Consider the following 18,668-nt stretch of genomic DNA (forward strand, 5'->3'; position numbering starts at 1 on the left):
CTCCCCAAACATTTAATTAGTAACCGGTACTAATGTCCTACGCGCACACGAGTCTGGCTCGTGCCACGTGATGTCACTTTAGCACCGGTTTGTGACGAACCGGTACTAAAGGGGGGGCCTTTAGTCCCCACTCTTTAGTGCCGGTTGGCAAACCGACACTAAAGGCCGTTACGAACCGGCACTAAAGGCCGGTTCTGCACTAGTGGACCTATCAAACACCAAATGTACGACACGTCCGAGTTCTGCACACGTTCAGCTCGATGACGTCCCTCGCCTTCTTGATCCAGCAAGGTGTCGAGGTAATAGACGAGTTCCGTCAGCACGACGGCATGGTGACGATGATGGTGATGTGATCCGCACAGGGCTTTGACCGAAGCACCGCGAGAATATGACCGGGGGTGTAAACTGTGGAGATGGACGCCGCACACGGCTAACAATTGATGTTGTGTGTTCTAGGCGCCCCCTCCCCACATATATATAGGTGGGAGGGGAGGAGAGGCAGCCATGGGGGCACCCCAAGTAGCGCCCCCCTTGCCTTATTTTACCGGAGAAGAAAAGGGAAGGGGGAAGAGAGAAGGAAGGGGGGCAACCCCCTCTTTTCCATCTCCCACTCAGCCTCCTGCCTCAGGGGGGCGCGCCGCGCCTTGTGGGCTGGTGTGCTCCCCTCTCATGGCCCATATGGCCCATATCTTTCGTTCGGGGGTTCCGGTACTCCGATAAATACCTAATACACTCCGGAACACTTCCAGTGTCCGAATACCATCGTCCTATATATCAATCTTTACCTCTCGACCATTTCGAGACTCCTCATCATGTCCGTGATGTCATCCGGGACTCCAAACAGCATTCGGTCACCAAATCACATAAATCATATAATACAATATCGTCATCGAACGTTAAGCGTGCGGACCCTACAGGTTCGAGAAATATGTAGAACGAACGAGAAACTTCTCCGGTCAATAACCAATAGCGGAAACTGGATGCTCATATTGGCAACATATGTAATCCCCTTAGTTTGTCGGTATTGTTACTTGCTCGAGATTCAATCGTCGGTATCTACATACCTACTTCAATCTCGTTACCGGCAAGTCTCTTTACTCATTCTGTAATACATCACCTCATGACTAACTCCTTTATCATTTTCTTGCAAGCTTATGATGTGTATTACCGAGGGGGCCTAGAGATACCTCTCCGATACTCGGAGTGACAAATGCTAATCTTGATCTATGCCAACTCAACGAACACCTTCAGAGATACCTGCAGAGCATCTATATGATCACCCAGTTACGTTGTGACGTTTGATAGCACACAAGGCATTCATCCGGTATCCGAGAGTTGCATAATCTCATAGTTGACGGAATATGTATTTGACATGAAGAAAGCAATAGCAATAAAACTGAACGATGATTATGCTAAGCTAACGGATTGGTCTTGTCCATCACATTATTCTCCTAATTATGTGATCCCGTTATCAAATGACAACACATGTCTATGGTTAGTTAACCTTAATCATCTTTGATCAACGAGCTAGTCTAGTAGAGGCATACTAGGGACATGGTATTTGTTTATGTATTCACACATGTATTTAAGTTCTGATTAATACAGTTCTAGAATGAGTAATAAACCTTTATCATGAATAAGGAAATATAAAATAACAACTTTATTATTGCCTCTAGGGCATATTTCCTTCAGTGTACACTGAACTCACCGAGAAGATCCTTTACTATCCGGATGCCATGCCCAGAAATCTCCTATATTTCTTGTGCACACAGGAATTTTTAAAATTGCTTCAACATCAATTGGTATAAAGATACTCCCGATGTACTCCTCATTCGGGTTATTGCTGGCGGAAGCAACTTAGAGACTTTAGTGGGCGGGTCTGCAACATCGACACCGACTCCTCTGCTACCTCTCAAGCATGCTCTCGAAGTCCAGATGACGGTGATTCACGGTAGTAGATCGCCGAATATATATACGTGTGGGCGCCCTGCAAAGGATGGGGGGAATAAGGGCAAAATAAGGAGGCCTATATCTCTCGAGCATATTCTCGAACACAGCTGTTCGCAGGAGCTGATCGTCGACTACTTACGCGTGCCCTGTAGAGGATGAGAGAAAAGGAGTAGGAGAGGGAGGCATGTGCGCATAGACGATTGGGGGGTGGGGGAGGGTAAGGCTGTGGCCACGGCTCGTAGATGGGAAGGGAGCATCAAGCGAGATGAGGGCACATGTGATCATGCATCCATTGTTGATTGTGCATGTAAGAGTATACAGTGTAGCACATGTATCTCAACCTCCTAGCCAATCCGCCCATGGTTTAAACAATATATATCTGTAGCTTACCTTAAACCATGGGATAGATTGTATAGTTGGTTACCCCTTGCATAATTATGTGTGTTATAGCTTATCTTAGCTTTAAACCATGTGTGTATTGTGTGTGTTTGGATCCATCATTGCACAATTATGTAGGGCACTAATATTATAGAATGTGTTTTCTTCACATTTATCTAGTTTAAAGTGCGCCTTCCACAAAGAGATTACACACTTATCGGCTATAGTACGTTGAGGGCCTCCTATAGGTATACCAACCGAATATCCATGGATATTTATATCATGAACACAATGAATATTCAACCAAAATAGTACTTCATCCTCACCAAAATGGATAGCAAGCTAAATTCGTATTCCCATAAACAAAGGGGAGGTGAGAAAAACATGGAGAGATTAGATGCAGTGATGTGCACATGGGATTTGGAGACATTAGATAATTAGCAAACTATCTTGTGTTGGGTACCTGGCAAGGCAATCATAAAAGTTCTACATAGGTCACGTGAAATGTGCCCCCAGGTGCTAATGGCCTGTCAACCTAGAGAGATACCCCAAGCTGACTAACATGACAGTGTATCAGTCCATTTGAGCTAGAAAGTTTGCTCACGGATGATAATCGCAACAATCAAATGTGTAGTTAGATGATCGACCATATCGGTATGCGAGCGACAACCCATTATTGAAGATGTTATTATAGTATTGTATTCTATCTCACGACCTTAGTATCAAGTGTACATAAATCAGAGTAGAAACAAGCATATTGTTGGAGTTGGCAACATGTGTTGACATTCGATTGGGTTGTGTTGCAGCATCAACAGAGTGGAGCACTCGTAATCATGCTAGAAAAATGTTTGCGAGTCTGACATGCATCTTCTAATAAATCAGGATGTCTTTCTGGTTGTTTGCCCTAAACAACATCGCACAGCCCTTGTGTCTCACAAGTGATAACAAAGTAAAGTTTCGACGGGGTGAGACTTGGTTTGTCGTCCACAAGACCACACCTCCCTATTCCCTGCTCTCTCCTCCCGCTTCGCCACATCAGCTGAATATGTTCGTCTATAGTTGTTAAAGCTTAGACATGACATCAACATTCATTTAGACATTCCTTTCAACTTGAAATTACGGTAGTATTACTTTTTTTCTTGAAGATGTACGCTCGTGGGCATACATTAGTTATTTGTATTTATAACGATACAGAGTTGATACACATACAAGCAATAGAAAATAAGAAGGATACAAACAATTGTACTGCTGCATACCGCTCTCGCCGCAACTACGAAGCACCAACGAGCTCCTCCATCGCCATAGAAGAAGAGTACCATCAACTGGTCCACACCTTGGCTATGGAGAAATTCCTAGCTAGGAGGCATTAACGGGTCGTGATATAGTCCTTCCCTGGAAGGCTGGATCTAGCGCGATAAGGAAATTCTGCCAGAGGAGCCCTACGAGCCTCTTCAACGTCGGATCCGCGATCAACGCCAGCCCGCCTCCATCAAGCGATAGGACCCCCTACCGTTTTCGACAAATCCGCAATAGTCATCACCACCTCATTCCAAGAGCAACCCATCCCCGCCACCATGCCAAGTCGCAATGCCAAACCGAAAGCACACCAATTGCTTGGACTCCACAAGCCTTTTAATGACGCCATCAACACCTACGACAAGCAGGAGCACGGGTTGGAAGACCATCGACATCTGCCTCATCATGACGGTGACAAAGGAAACACGAAAACCTAGAAACCGAGATCTAAGAAACACGCACAAACGAGAACCAACATCTCCCCTCCCCCTCACAGCTCCAAGATGGTGACCAGAGGGAAATGGAAGCGTTAGAATCGCCGGCAAGCAATCCTGAATCTGGAACCACCTTGTTCACCCTCATGCTTTCAGTAGTGGAGCCCCTGTGTTTATGCAAGTACTCCCCCGTTTCTAAATATAATCTTTTTAGAGATTTTAATATGGATTACATACGAACCAAAATGAGTGAATCAACACTCTAAAATGTACTATATACATCCGTATGTAGTCAATATTAAAAACTCTAAAAAGATTCATATTTAGAAACGATGGAAGTGTTACCTATTCTGGCATTCATCACGCCTCTTCTCTTTTTCATTTTTCCTTCTTCTCTTCTCAGATCAGATCGGACGGTGCTCCAACAGCCCAGCTGGCTACTGGAAATATGCATCGCAGTATCGTTGACTACTGACTTTTGTCTAAAAAAAGTTGACTACTACTTCGTGTACCTCCATCTCCAATCTCCAGCACCGGATCGAGCCGGCGGCGGCCGCCATGAGCGCCCACCCATACGCGCCGGCGGGGCTCGACCTCACGGGCTACGTGCCGCTGCGCCTCTCCCAGCTACCTCGGCGCGTCCCTCTTTTTCCTCCTCTCCGTCTGGCTCATCTCCGGTACAGTCCAGTCAAACCCCTCTCTTCCCAGCCCCATCCTTTCTCCCACCTCCCTCTCCAGATCCTGGTTCTCCTCGTGGCAGGGAGATACGGCCGGATATCCAAGGCCGACCACGTGCTCTTGTGCTGGTGGGCGTTCACCGGGCTCACCCACATCCTCATCGAGGGCCCCTTCGTCTTCGCCCCCAATTTCTTCGCCAAGGGCAGCCCCAATTACTTCGATGAAGTCTGTAAGTCGCCGCCGACCTCTGCTGCATCGCTGTATTAGTATCCTAATTAGTTCAGCCCAAAATTAGTCCTGGTGGAGATTTGAGGTCGCACTGTCTGAATATGCTGCCATTGTTGTTCAAGGAAGGAGTACAGCAAAGGCGACTCCAGATACGTCGCCAGGGACACGGCCACCATCACCGTCGAAGGGGTCACGGCCGTGCTGGAAGGCCCTGCTTCGGTGCTTGCAGTGTATGTCTTGTCATCCTGCATATTCAGACAGTGCGACCTAATCGAGGGCCTTCTTATGCAGAATTGTGTTGTAGAGTCTGATTCCGTAGAGTGTCATGCGATGTACTGATATCTGGACTGCATATTTCTGATTCTGGGTCACTCTCTGTAGTTACCTTCTGCCTTCAAACTGGTAGTGAAGTTCAGTTGTCAAACATGGTTCTGCAATGGTGTTAAGGCTTACGCCCTTGCTTTCACTCTGCTTTCACTCAGATGAAAGACTGACCTCCACAACAGAGCATTAACTTCTAAATTGACATTCATGAATGTTTATAATTTGGTATTGAACATTACTGTTGTATTCACATGTTAAGAGGCTGGATCGATAACATAATGCAATGCGCACGTATTGCAAAATTCGTTAATAAATGAGGTGTTTTTCCATGTTGCTACCTTGTGGATACGTTTGCTAGCTTTGAATGAACACACATCATGATGTTTTGAGTGTTTTCGACTATATCTAAACAGGATATAAGCCCTGTCAACTTAGTATTCCTATTAATATAAGTATGTTCGTTTTACAGATTGATGTTCTTCCCAGACAATAGTTATATTCAATAAATCTAGAATAAATGTTTGGTAATTAACTGTGTAAACAGAGAATCTAGTTCCTTTTTAAAAAAAATTCTCACAAACTAAATCGACTCCATTACAAAGCATAGAAACACAACTACACAAGGCAGTAGCACTATTTGTAGTGAACTTTCCAGAGGTCTGGCGAATATCAGCTTGACGCCTGTAGTGAAATATTTCAGCAGGAACTTATTTCTAGTTAAGTATTCCAGTAGTAACTTAATTGTAAAAACGGCAAGCTCAGTTTCTTCGTGCCTAGTAGAAGTCCGTAGCCCACATAGGTAGTATGAAATTTTAGTCAACGGCTGTTATAATTTTTTTTATGTATCTTTTATCTTATCTTACCACAAGTTTGTTGCTTGTAGCTATGCTATCGCATCTCGGAGGTCCTACAACCATATCCTCCAGTTTGCTGTATGTCTGGGTCAGCTCTATGGATGCTCGGTCTACTTCATTACTGCCTACTTGGATGGCTTCAACTTCTGGGCCAGTTCATTCTAGTTCTGGGCATATTTCATCGGCGCGAACAGTTCATGGGTCGTGATACCAACACTCATCGCGACAAGGAGCTGGAAGAAGATCTGCACAGCAATTCATCAAAGCGAAAAGGTGAAAACTAAGTAAAGCCTGCCATAGTCAGGGTTTGATTGCAACCAGGACACGCTGCACTATGGCAAATATAGTTTGCTTGCAACACTGAAATTGTTGTTTTGTTACTAGAAATCTGGTTGTGCAACTCAATCTACTATGTAATACTTGATTGTGTTTCTCTATCAATTTTTTTTTAGAAAAGTAGGAGGGCTAACGCCCCCCCCGGTTCCATTATTAATAACGAAACCAGAGTTTGCAGGAAACAGCAGCTTCGGGAGTGCAAGTTCAGCAAAGCAAGAAAGGCAAAAACAGGTGTACAAAATTACAGTCCCAGGCCAGCAAATGAGCTATTACAGTGGGCAATCCAGACTCAGTCTGGGATTCCCAGTGCGGCGCAGCTGTCTTGCTTGGCTTCCTCCAGTGGCTGTGAGATCTTCATCTCCCACACACCAGCGGTCGCAGCTCCAGGGCGCCTGATCTTTTTTGCTGGTTGGGCAGGGGAGCCCAGGAGGTCCAACGGCGTCACAGGGCTCTATTTGTTGCTACTTATTTGCATTAAATGAAAAGGTTGTGCCACCATGAAAGCCCTTCCTTTCATAGTGTGTATATAACATAATGTCTGTTTTCGTCTTTCAGCAAACAGAATTTTGAAGCCAATTCTGGTGTGATGAATGATAATACTTGTGAAGGTGATGATTACCTTGATTATTTTGTATATACAGTTTATATTTCTCTCATGAACCCTGTACCCTTGTTTTTTTATTGTTATTGGGTTCTCTGATTTAGCGATTCCTGTTAATCCGGTTGGGCACCACCCTTGATGTGATAACAAGTTGAAATACCAAAATCTTATGTATGGTTAGTTCAAAAATATAAAGTTTTGGTTGGGAAAGCAGGAAAAGCCAAGTCGTAGCCCATGGAACGTCACGAGCTGCTGATGCCAAGATCATCTCCAATGGTGACGACACCACTCTGTGCCTCCTGTGCTGGAGTCAAAACATGCAGACACAACTATGAGAAGCACACCATTTCGAAACACTTGCTACAAATGGATGAAGAGGATCATCGGTGAAGTCCTACAAATCCACCGCTGCAGACTACAGAATTGAGAGGGAATTCTTTCATGTAGAATATTTGGATCCTTCATCATAACTTTGATTGTCATCGCTTCATTAATCTCTTGTTAATTCCGCTAACTAACCAGAGTAATGAGACAAACATAACACATCTCATGTTTAATCTCTTAACAACTCTCTCCTCTAGACATTTATTTCGTTTTTCCACTAATGGCCTAACGCTTTGTTGAGAAAATTGACCATTTTTAGTGGGGATTGACCATTTTCTAGTGATTGCATAAAATGACACGAGTCGTCGATGCTAACAAGTGTGTGCATTATATACTGAGATGCAGGGCTTAGCAAAGGTTCAAGCCAGGTTTGATGGGAACACAAACAAACATTTAATGATACTACCAAGTTGCCAGGTTTGATAAGAAAGTACACTTGCATTTTACTCTATCTCTGGCACTGCCCATTTGCATTTTACTCTAATCTCTTTTCATGCATTTAATGTTACTACCAAGTTGGAAAGTAAAGTCACGTTAAAGTCAGTGGTTTTATGAAGTTTACAAGCTCAAACTCACATAGACTCCACACTGAATTCGCACATGCTTTGTTCCAAGTGTTGGTATCAGACATGAAACTCTTAACCACTCCCATAATAATTACTCAATTTCTAACATCTTCGTATTAACATAGGAAAATTACACGCACATACTTGGAAAAAAGGGTCTCTGATCCATTCTTATTTGTTTTTTCGTGTTATTGCCGCCCTGCCCTACAAAATGTAGACGTCATTATTTACTTTTCCTTGCATTTGTTGCCAATCCTCCACAACTGGGTCATGATATAATACTACTTAGTTAATGTTTGTTCTGCTACTTGTGCTTTTTGATGCTTAGCTCATGTTGGTACTAATCTGCGTGTAGTGGTTTCAAATAAATAGATGACAAAAGAATATATAGCTTGCATCACTACAATACATATCCAGTAGTTATATGAATAAACTACAGGAACAGCACTACTTGTATATACGGATACAACAACGGGAGGAAAAATAGCTTACAGTGATCTGTTTATCATTCTTGCTTGCAGTTCTAATTCGAAAAGATCTAAAAAAGGTAAAATTTTGAGAAAGACTGATGTATGGTAGATCATGCAAATACTTAGTGTTGGTCGCCCCCTTGTTGCAAACTAACTAAGTTATAATATGTTCCCGAGGAACCCTTTGACATGAGGGACGAGTGTGTGCCCTTTTCCACAATAATTCCTTTGTCAAGCACGGCAATAAGGTCACAGTTTTGGATTGTGCTGAGCCTGTGTGCCACGACCAAACTTGTCCTGCTGACCATCACTCTCTCAAGTGCTTCCTGTACAACCTTTTCGGACTGGCTGTCCAATGCACTTGTAGCCTCATCCAGTAGCAAGATTACTGGGTTCTTCAAGATGGCACGGGCCACTGCAATGCGTTGCTTCTGCCCTCCTGAGAGCTGAACACCTCTCTCGCCACACCATGTACCATATCCATCCGCGAGGTTGCTGATGAATTCGTGTGCATTCGCAGACCTTGCGGCATTCTCAATTTCGTCCTCACTTGTCGTTTCTATGCCATACACAATGTTCTCCCGGATTGTTCCTGCAAATAGTGTTGGCTCCTGGCTGACCAGGCCAATGTGCCGCCGCAGGGCTTGAAGATTATATGTTTTGATGTCCCTGCCATCAATTTTCACCATTCCCCTTAGAGGGTCATAGAATCGCTCTATAAGTGCAATGATGGTTGACTTTCCAGAGCCACTTTGCCCAACCAGTGCTGTTGACTTGCCTGGTTGGATGCTTAATGAGAATCCTTTGAAGATGATCACATTTGGCCTTGAAGGGTATGCAAAGTCGACTTCTGTGATGTCCACCTCACCTTTGGGCTTCTCCGGCTTGTATCCCTCGGGGTTGTCTGGGTCAATGGTTGTTACCCGGTCAAGGATAGCAAATACTGAAGCAACTGCATCAGCACCCTTAGCTAGGTCTGTTGTCATGCTACCTGCATCAGCAATCACACGCCCTGTGCTTATCAGAATCATGTAGGTCTGAAGGAGTTCGTTGGTGGCAATGCGGTGCTCAGCCATGAGCCTGCCACCATACCAGAAGGCTAGGGCCCATGTGCATGTCATCAGGCCCATGGAAGTGCCAAGGCCGAGTCCTGCAATCCATGATTGACGGATGCTTTCCTTCCGCGGTCCATTCTGTGCATGGTTGAAGAGGCCTAAGATGCGCTCTTGGGATGAGAAGGCCGTTATGGTACGGAGGTTGGAGACGGACTCAGCAGCTAGCTTGCTACTTTCGGATTGTGCCTGTATTGACTTCTTGGACATTCTCTTCAATAAGACAGTACGAGCATAGAAGCAGACGATGATGAGAGGCTGCGCTGCTATCATGACAAGGGCCAGACGCCAGGCAATGACCAGACCCAGGGTGCAAGCGATAAGCACAGAAGATATTGTCTGGGTCACCAGCGCCATCCGGTCACCCACTAGAGACCTCACCTATGCAAAAAAGAGCATATTATGCTAGGTTAGCTGGATAAATTTCCTTTCATGTATCAACATGCTTAATTTTGTTGTCTTCTACTTACAACGTTGGCATCCTTGGCAAGCTGTGAGCATATGGCACCACTGGAGTTCTCATCGCGGTCGAACCATCCGATCTCGAAAGTGAGGATTTTCCTGAGCATCTGTTCCCTGACCCTCTTGGTGAGGTATTCTCCCATGGCACAGAAGTTGTAATGTTGTCCAATATTGAGCAAGAACGAGAGCACCGCAAGAGCGATGAAGGTGAGTGCATACTTTCTTGTTTTGTCCTTGATCTCGTCGTGATCTGTCAAGAAATAGACCGATATCATGTTTCCCATGGCGTATGCATAAGCAGGTTGGATGCCTCCATACACAACTGCACTCAAGCTTCCCATAAGCGCCTGCCTCCACTCTGGTGCGTTAAGCATGAGCAGCCTTCTGAAGGATGGCGGAGGAAGCTTTGGCTCCTCAATGCTGTCAGCATTACCTACTGACCCGTCTGAACTGGATCTGCTAGCCAAGGAGAATCTCCTGCTGATGTCGTGGCTGCTGGACTGCCTCACAACGGAAGTACTGCCAGCTCCACTAACCTCATCAACCTCATTTGAGTCTCTAGTCTGCTGAAGGCGAACAAGCGATGAGTAGAGGCCATTCTCATCAGCAATGAGCTCGTCGTGGGAGCCTAGCTCCTTGACCTCACCATGCTGCATGACAGCAATCATGCCAGCATTGCGGATAGTGGAGAGGCGATGGGCAATGACGAAAGTCGTCCGACCCAAGGAAGCCAGGTCGAGTGCCTCCTGTACGACACGCTCTGACTCTGTATCCAACGCACTGGTGGCTTCATCAAGGAGGAGGATCTTGGGTGACTTTAGGATTGCTCTGGCTATAGCAATCCTCTGCTTCTGCCCTCCAGACATTTGGACACCACGCTCACCCACCTGTTTTCATTTGGTATATGGTTAATATCAAACGATCGGAGTATGAACCACAACTTAGTTCACAACTTCACAGAATAAGGATGTTTTGGGGAAAAAATGAATAGCTTAAGATGAACTAGTTTCTTCATGAGCTAACACTATTTTAGAAGATATGTCTACCAGTCTGTGTGATAGTCATGCAGAACAATAGTAAAATATACTGATGCAGAAGTGACATGTGTGCTCTAGTCTGTTAATTGTTGCCATGCGGCTATGGCGTATCCTTGATTGACTATAAACATCCATCGTTGCCACTTCTTAGTTTATCTTTACCATTTAGCTCATTGTAGTCATATGGGTTATCCTATTCATCCATCCATGTAAAATTACCCTCCCTACATACTTTGCCTAGAAAATGGAACACAAAACTGCAAATGGCAGTTAAAAGTAATATGTGGCAAGGAATAAGCCAACAACTTGTGTTGATAAATATAAAAGGTATTGGCAGCAAATCTTTATTCTCATACTGGAAACCGAGTCATTTCAAGTATGAAATCAGGTTTGTTTTATCAATTTTTTGGCTGATTATTTGTTTTTCTGAAGCAATTATTCTACCATGTGGTGTCAAATGGTAATATATTTCCTCATATGTGCATGAGCTTTTCATAATCATTGTGTTGGGTCTGTATAAATAGTTAAAAACTGTTATGAACTGATCCTAGCAGGGGTTTTCCCATATTTTTTCTTTTTCTTCAAGAAAACACAAAAGACTTTTTCGTTTCTTTGCATTGAAAAGATAGAAGTTTGTTACAACCCTTCTAAGAGGCCTCCATTTGCCAAGTCAGAGGTAGTGCACTCTTCGCCATGTCTGGCAGGGCACCTGTAGGTAGCGCTCAAACTTGTACACAACTATTCTATCCAGAAATTAAATAATAATGCAAAAAAAGGCATGACTACGTATTGTGTGTCCCATTATGTCCCTTTTTTCTATGTTTCACATCTACTATCCGTGTGTGTTTCACCATAGTCTTAACATGTTATTAGGACGAAGCTCCACCAGGACGCACCATGAGGAGGAGATGGCTTGGAAGCCTAGATCTATAAAGCCAAAACCCTCTCACTTGGATGACCACCACACCAATGATCTTCTGTGCTGCGAAGCAACCTGCATCGAACTTCATGAGATTGTAAGGTACAAACCATCCCCGTAAAATTCAGCCCATCTAGTTTGATTTTTTCTCAAAAAAAATCACGTCTAGATCGAATCTCGTTATTGAACACATGGCCCACTGGATGCGAAATTCCCCCAGCCACCTTCCGCCAGATCCATGGCTGGTGGATGGCTAACCATGGGAGATATAGATGATTGTATGCCAAGGAAGTGGTGGACCGTGCATCATGTACACACTGTGGCAGTACATACACGGTAAAATTGACCAGTGGATTGGTGCTGAAGGGACCGGCGTAAAACCCATACGTACCTAGATCAAACCGTATGTCTAAAAAACATCTAGGTCGAATAGCATCTGAGAAAAAAAAACTCTCCAAGGGTCCACACCTGATGTGTATATTTTGTATCATGTTTCAGTAGTATTAATATTTTTGCAGTGTGGTGATAAGATTTTTTTAGTATTTTACGGCTAGCTGTTGTTTTGCCCATTTCTCCGGATTTCAGTGTGAAATTTAAGAAGACTTGCAACATTTAAAGGAAAAACCCTTTTTCTTTGGAAAATATGAGGATTGGACGAATTGAGAACCTTCCAAAAGAAGACCAAAGCCAGCAGAGAAGAAAGCACAACCATCTGCACTAATAGAACATTTTTTCTTTTGTGCGAATTGGATCTGGAAATTTTATAGCCTGAACGCGAGGAAATAGTATAGTGAGACAACGGCCTGCAAAGATGAAATAACTATAGATTGTGATCAGTGCCCAGTAAATTATTTACCTGAGTGTCGTACCCTTGAGGCAGCTGGGAGATGAAGTTATGTGCATTGGCGGCCTTGGTGGCGGTGGTGACCTCCTCCGGCGTGGCGTCCTCTTTGCCAACTAGTATGTTCTCCATGATGGTCGTAGCGAAGAGCGCCGGCTCCTGGCTAACAAGCCCCATCTGCGCGCGCAGCCACTTGAGCCGCAGCCGCCGGATGTCCACGCCGTCCAGCGCCACCTCGCCGGCCGACGGGTCATAGAACCTCTCTAGCAGTGCCACCACTGTGGACTTGCCGGACCCGCTGCTGCCTACAAGCGCCGCCGTGCAACCTGCCGGCACGCGCAGGCTGAAGTTGGCGAAGATGGGGCTCTCTGGCCGCGATGGGTAGCAGAACTCCACGTTCTTGAACTCCACCTCACCGGCAACGTTGAGAAGTTCCTCCCCCGCGTCGCTGCCCGAGTCGATCTTGGGCACCCGCCTGATCACCTCCAGCACCCTCTCCCCCGCCGCGCTCGCCTCCGACAGGTACTTGAGGTTCGACAACCCCGACCCGAGTGCCCTGCTTCATTCTTGGTCGTTAACGGCGGCAGCAGCTACCATGGAGTCATGGACTTGGAAACAACGACTAATACTTAAGTAATTATTAGTGTTACGTACAGGCCACCGACGACGGCAGCGGCGGAGACCGCGGAGACGGTGCCGCCCTGGTAGCCATGGTACATGACGAGGCGGCTGCCGTACCAAACGCTGAAGGCCCAGATGGCAAAGGTGACGCCGTTGCTGCCGATGGTGATGCCCTTGGCGAGCCCTTGTTTGATCCCTAGTCGCGCCGACTCCCCGAGCGCCGCCGAGAACTGCACCATGGTGGCACGCTCCGCGGCGAAGGAGCACACGGTGCGCACGGACGAGATAGCCTGTTCGGCGATGGCACCCGGGCGCGTGTACTGCTCCCTGATCCGGCGTGCGAGGCCCATGAGGATGCGGCCGTACATGAACCCCGGGACGACGAGGAGCAGGATCGAAGGCAGCGTCACCAGGGTTAGCTGCCACACTAGCGCAAAGCCGGCAGCGTAGCTGCCAACGAAGGTGGCGGCGTTCATCACCAGGTTGGGCACCTTCTCGCTCAGCACATCCTGCACCACCAGGCTGTCGTTGGAGACGCTGGCGATCACGTCCGCTGTCGACCCCACCTTGAGGTCAAAGTACTCCACGTCCTGCCGGAGCACCGCTGCCAGGTAGCGTGCACGCATCCGCGACGCCTGCCGCTCCGCCGTCCGTGACCAGCAATACCCCTCTGCCGTGCACACACATCACATTCACATGTATAGTATAGTTACTGATTACTGATTTTGCTCCGCCAGCATCCAAATAAAATGAAATATTCTCAGTCTCACACTCACACTCTGTCACTCACCTAGGAACGCCATGACCCAGCTGCCCAACGCCAAGAAGACAAGGTTCCTCGCATTCTGTTCATTACTGGTCAAAGCTGCTACGGTTTAACAATGGGCACAGGTGTGTAGAATTTGTTTATGCGTACCTCGTCCATCTTGGAGCTCAACTCCTGGAGGTGTTCCGTGCCGCTGTTGCCGAGGTCGTTGATGATGAAGCCGGTGATGAGCAGCTTCACCGGTGTCGATAAGCCATCGCCGATGGCGCCCACCAGGCCCACCGCCATCAGCGCCATGTCCATGGCATCCGCGTGCATGAACACTGACATGACCGCCGCCTTCTTGGCGCCTGCTACGCCACCCATGCTGCGTGAACCTGCCAGCCCCTAGCTCGCTACCTAGTTTGGCTTGCTTTCTTTCTGTTGATCGAGCCGCAGCAGAGTTATTTACTTGATAGTTAGTACATCAAGAGCCGTCCAAATTATAAATTTGAAGCTTTGGTGAATGATTGCAATAGCACATTAGTTAGTAGTTAGTACAAAGTAAGCAGTCCACCTAACGACTTGCCGTCCGCATATATATAATGTCTGCGTATAAATACTAGGACCATCATTATTACTCTAGTAGCCGTAGTAAATTTGAACTATTATTGGTGTTTCTATACTACAACCGAGGAGTTGTGATCGCTGTGGGAGGCACTAGGTGACTAAATTTTACTGTTTTTAATGTCACTATTTTTGTCAGTATACCGATAGTAACTGCAGGGCCAGTGGTTCAGCTTGGATGCCATCTCCTAAGAAACAAGAAAGAAACCCTGATGCTTTCCTTGGCTCCATCCACAAGCGGCAGCCGGCCAACCTGCCGCTTTCCATCCATGATATCCCGCATGCTCCAACAAGATGATGATGCCTCAAATGCCACAGGAGGTAGTGCCTGTCCAAGGTAATGTGGTTTGGACTTCCAATCAAGATTCGCAGGCAGGGAGGCAAAACCACATGCAGCCATGGATTGGTGCAAACAGCGAGAGGATCCGAGGAAGGTTGACTATCATCCTGAGATTATTTGAGTACGATGTGTAGATGCGGTCGAGAGAATGCATGGATGACGCATCTCCAGTATCATGCGCTCTGTGGCTGCGGCGTCCTTGTATGTCCGCTAATTATGGAAACATGCTTGGACACTAAAACGTTCATCACGAGACACTATCCTTGGACCTCTCGTGATCAAAGCTTCAATTCATGTCTCTATTTATGCAATACGGAATAATTATTGTTATGGAATAATTTCTAGATGACAATGATTTTGCAACCGCAGATGCATTTTTTGTTCTGGCGAAGTTAGCTTTTGCATTCTTTGTATATCATCAAGGCACCATACTATTAATAGGAATTCATTCTCTCATGGGGATTCGTTTGCATTACACTGTTTTATTAGTTTGTTTGCATTATATTCTATATTTGTATGATACAAGGGTTGTGATTGTGTACCATATTTTGTTAATTGTACTACATGATAAGAAGGGCCAAGTGTGCCTTCTAATGCATGAACTGAATGCTCAAAACAGTGGTGTGCAGGCTGCTTTTTATCTGGAGTGTTAGCCTGTTAGAGGATGTGTGATATAGTTGCTCTCTAGCAACTACAGCAGTTCTTCAGCAGGTGTGTCAGTTTCCTCTTCAAACTCTTGCAGAATATGAGAAGACTTTCCAAGATTGCATCTATGTTGTCTGCTATTGGTTCTCTAGAGTATTAAGACTATCTAGTGGCTTGTTTCTATCAATGTTTTGTTGGATACGACGTGCATGTTCAGGTGTTGCTGCAATATGCGAATAAGGTGTGTGTCTAAGTGTGTTCGAAGAGCCAGTACTCGCTTTTGCATACATAAAATTTTGCATGCTACTCCCTCCATTTCAAAGTACTTGTCGTAGTGCTTGAACTAAAATCATGACAAGTTCCCTAAAAAAAAAGCACGACAAGTATTTTGAAACGGAGTGAGTAGTATGTTTCCATAGTTCTTGTTGCTTTCTATCTGTTGGAGAAGAAAGTTTTGGCAATGCAACTCGATGTATTGATCGGTGCATAACGCACGTATATATGGAGTACATAGTGGGCCTTGATATCAACTATACAAAGACTAGGAGGTGGGCCGAGATACCCAATATACATGCACAACCATATATTCAACACTATCCACAAATATCAGTTTGATACTCCCTCGTTTCACCTCACTTTATGATGTGTGCAAGTTTTTTGCCCATATTCTGAATGGTAGTGCCCACTTGCTTGTTTGGACAAAGACAGCCCTGTGGCTGGACATGGGCGTGAAACAGCCTCCTCTGCATGCGGGAGCCCTTTGCACATGGGTCTGGACAGAGTTGGTGGAGGGGTATAATGGTCCAAAGGACATGCGCCAGCGCATGCATTGGTATTGCAGCTCAACAAAGGGCGCACTACAATTAGGAATGAAGGGAGTATAATAATTTAGACCTCCAAGGAAACAACTCATGTGGAAATCCTCCTGTAGAAAAGGAGGGTGATCTCTTTTAACCAAAGAAACCCAATGTTCACACCTATTTGTGTATTCATCCACAGAAGAGGTTTATTGTACCGAATAGAAGTGTTTTACCTAACCTCTAGTATAGGCTATCCAGCAAATAGAAGTCAATGCATATACATGAGCAAGTAGCACTGAAAATGAATTTGGCAAATACCAACAGACATCAATGCAAATTACACATAAAAATAGAAGAAGATTGAAAAATTATGAAGCCTAGAAAAATGAGTTCCACCCTCGCTGTTTTTTCTCTTTTTCTTCTTTGAAAAAAGGCTTATTTGGATTGTGGATGATGCTGGCTGATCCTTTCACCGGTCTGCGGAAGGTCGACGGGAGGCTAGAGCACAGCGTCGCCACGTCAGGTTTCGGTTGTTGGCTATGTTTGGTTAATTGAGGGCGATGCAGGCGAAGTGGGTGGGCGGCAGCATGCTAGCGTGCGACAATTCTGCAACCTGATGCACAACAATTAAGCATATTATTGATGCTATAATCGCTGGTGGGGGGAAATTCGATCCTGGTGCAGGCACAGACCCTCCATGCAGCTCCGCCCCTGTAAATTAACCCCCATCGATGGATCCACGGATCTGAGCCGTTCCATGGACTTCGCGTCGTTCGCTCTGAGCCATAGGATGATCGACTGATTAGACACTAACGGTTAGGATTTCCGTGGCACCTACCCCCTTGGAGGTTCAAGTCCGAATCTTCTAACACCACAAAATTCAAAGCTGTGGAAATATGGTCTTACTGAAAAATCAGTATACAACAGCAAAGAAAAATCTAATCCAACGGTGATATGCTTCTCAACCTCACGTCGCCCAACCTATATGATTAGGTCAAACCCGGGTATCCTGGTCCGCACGCGCCATCTAACTCCACACGGCACGGTCGCAATCCTCTAGAACTCCGGCTCGTGCGTACTCACCTTCCGAGTTTGAACCGAAGACCATGCGACCCTGTAAAATCCCCAACCCCAACTTCCCACTCGATCACCAAACAAACAAGAATCCCTTCCTTCGTTTGACGAGCAGCAGCAATGAATCGTTCGTACCAGACTGCTTGATCAAAGCATCCATCAGAGATCCATGGCGATGGAGAGGTTCTTCACGACGCTCGTCTTCTGTGAGGCGCCGCTAGACGGCTATGGCACATCGGTGCTCACCGCCGGCACGGTCAAAAGGCTGGTCTCTCGTGGCGGCGATGCGACCGAGCCGGCGGTGGCTAACAAGCCAGACGCTGAGAAGGAGCAGGGTTTCTTCTCTGGCAAGCCCACTTCCGAAAGGCGCGCTGCTTTCGAGCTTGCCTTCGACGGCGTCAATTGCTTCGACACCATGGTTATGCACTAAGCATGTTAGTTATCTTGATTGAATTTGAGCTGTATGTAAAAACTCGGATCAGTTAGAAATTACTAGAATGCTTGACGCGGACGTGGACTTGTGATGTTTTTTTTTGTTCATTCGATTGTATTGTACTGTTCGACTGGTCCATAAGCATCAGTACAAATGACAGGATCTTAAAGTGGATATCTAGTAGTATCAGTTTGTAGCTTGGGTTCAGAGTTTATGTAGATCACATCATATTCAGTCAGCCTGTGTTTCTGACTATATATCTTGCACACACTTGGCGGAGGAACAATGCAATTAAGAGGTGTGGCTCTGCTTAACACGATGTTGAATATCTTCTTCCGTCTCTTGCCTTCCGCCAGTCTCTACCTGAAAATTAGACACGCTCCCCCCTCCCCTCCTGCGTGGCTCTCGCGAATGACCAGGGGGAACCCTAGCCGCCCAACCCTGACCCCCTCTCCTCTTGCCTTCCTCCTCGCCGCCGCCCAGCGACGCCGTCGGACGAAGCCCGGCCGGTGG

The 18,668-nt window shown here is 45.9% G+C and overlaps 3 protein-coding genes and 1 pseudogene across 3 annotated transcripts; 3 read left to right on the forward strand and 1 right to left on the reverse strand.

Moving 5' to 3' along the window:
- The first annotated feature begins 4,561 nt into the window (after nt 1-4,561).
- LOC119287926 lies at nt 4,562-6,430 on the forward strand (annotated as a pseudogene).
- Nucleotides 6,299-15,621, forward strand: LOC119287923. The gene is made up of 5 exons (XM_037567538.1): nt 6,299-6,415; nt 6,648-6,964; nt 7,034-7,086; nt 11,984-12,131; nt 15,014-15,621. Exons 2-5 carry the CDS (start codon nt 6,957-6,959, stop codon nt 15,159-15,161), a joined length of 357 nt encoding a protein of 118 aa, XP_037423435.1. The 5' UTR covers nt 6,299-6,415; nt 6,648-6,956; the 3' UTR covers nt 15,162-15,621.
- On the reverse strand, nt 7,574-14,623 carry LOC119287925 (putative multidrug resistance protein). Its single transcript, XM_037567539.1, has 6 exons — nt 14,408-14,623; nt 14,282-14,336; nt 13,525-14,161; nt 12,886-13,426; nt 10,082-10,960; nt 7,574-9,992 (listed from the first exon to the last, which is right to left on the reverse strand). Exons 1-6 carry the CDS (start codon nt 14,621-14,623, stop codon nt 8,622-8,624), a joined length of 3,699 nt encoding a protein of 1,232 aa, XP_037423436.1. The 3' UTR covers nt 7,574-8,621.
- A 2,158-nt stretch (nt 15,622-17,779) lies between the features above and the next one.
- LOC119289724 lies at nt 17,780-18,313 on the forward strand. Its single transcript, XM_037568971.1, has one exon. It carries the CDS (start codon nt 17,892-17,894, stop codon nt 18,150-18,152), a length of 261 nt encoding a protein of 86 aa, XP_037424868.1. The 5' UTR covers nt 17,780-17,891; the 3' UTR covers nt 18,153-18,313.
- The last annotated feature ends 355 nt before the right edge of the window (nt 18,314-18,668 follow it).

The sequence above is a fragment of the Triticum dicoccoides genome, chromosome 4A (assembly GCF_002162155.2).
Source record: "Triticum dicoccoides isolate Atlit2015 ecotype Zavitan chromosome 4A, WEW_v2.0, whole genome shotgun sequence".
Taxonomy (NCBI): domain Eukaryota; kingdom Viridiplantae; phylum Streptophyta; class Magnoliopsida; order Poales; family Poaceae; genus Triticum; species Triticum dicoccoides.

Bases quoted from the DNA above. Each gene is read 5' to 3' on its own strand.
- LOC119287925 (XM_037567539.1), bottom strand. From the start codon at position 14,623: ATGGGTGGCGTAGCAGGCGCCAAGAAGGCGGCGGTCATGTCAGTGTTC. The intron at 14,337-14,407 runs GTACGCATAAAC...AGTAATGAACAG, and splicing joins TGAGCTCCAAGATGGACGAG to AATGCGAGGAACCTTGTCTT. The intron at 14,162-14,281 runs GTGAGTGACAGA...TGTGCACGGCAG, and splicing joins CTGGGTCATGGCGTTCCTAG to AGGGGTATTGCTGGTCACGG.
- LOC119287923 (XM_037567538.1), top strand. The intron at 7,087-11,983 runs GTGATGATTACC...ACATGTTATTAG, and splicing joins GAATGATAATACTTGTGAAG to GACGAAGCTCCACCAGGACG. The intron at 12,132-15,013 runs GTACAAACCATC...GTATACCGATAG, and splicing joins GAACTTCATGAGATTGTAAG to TAACTGCAGGGCCAGTGGTT.
- LOC119289724 (XM_037568971.1), top strand. From the start codon at position 17,892: ATGGCGATGGAGAGGTTCTTCACGACGCTCGTCTTCTGTGAGGCGCCG.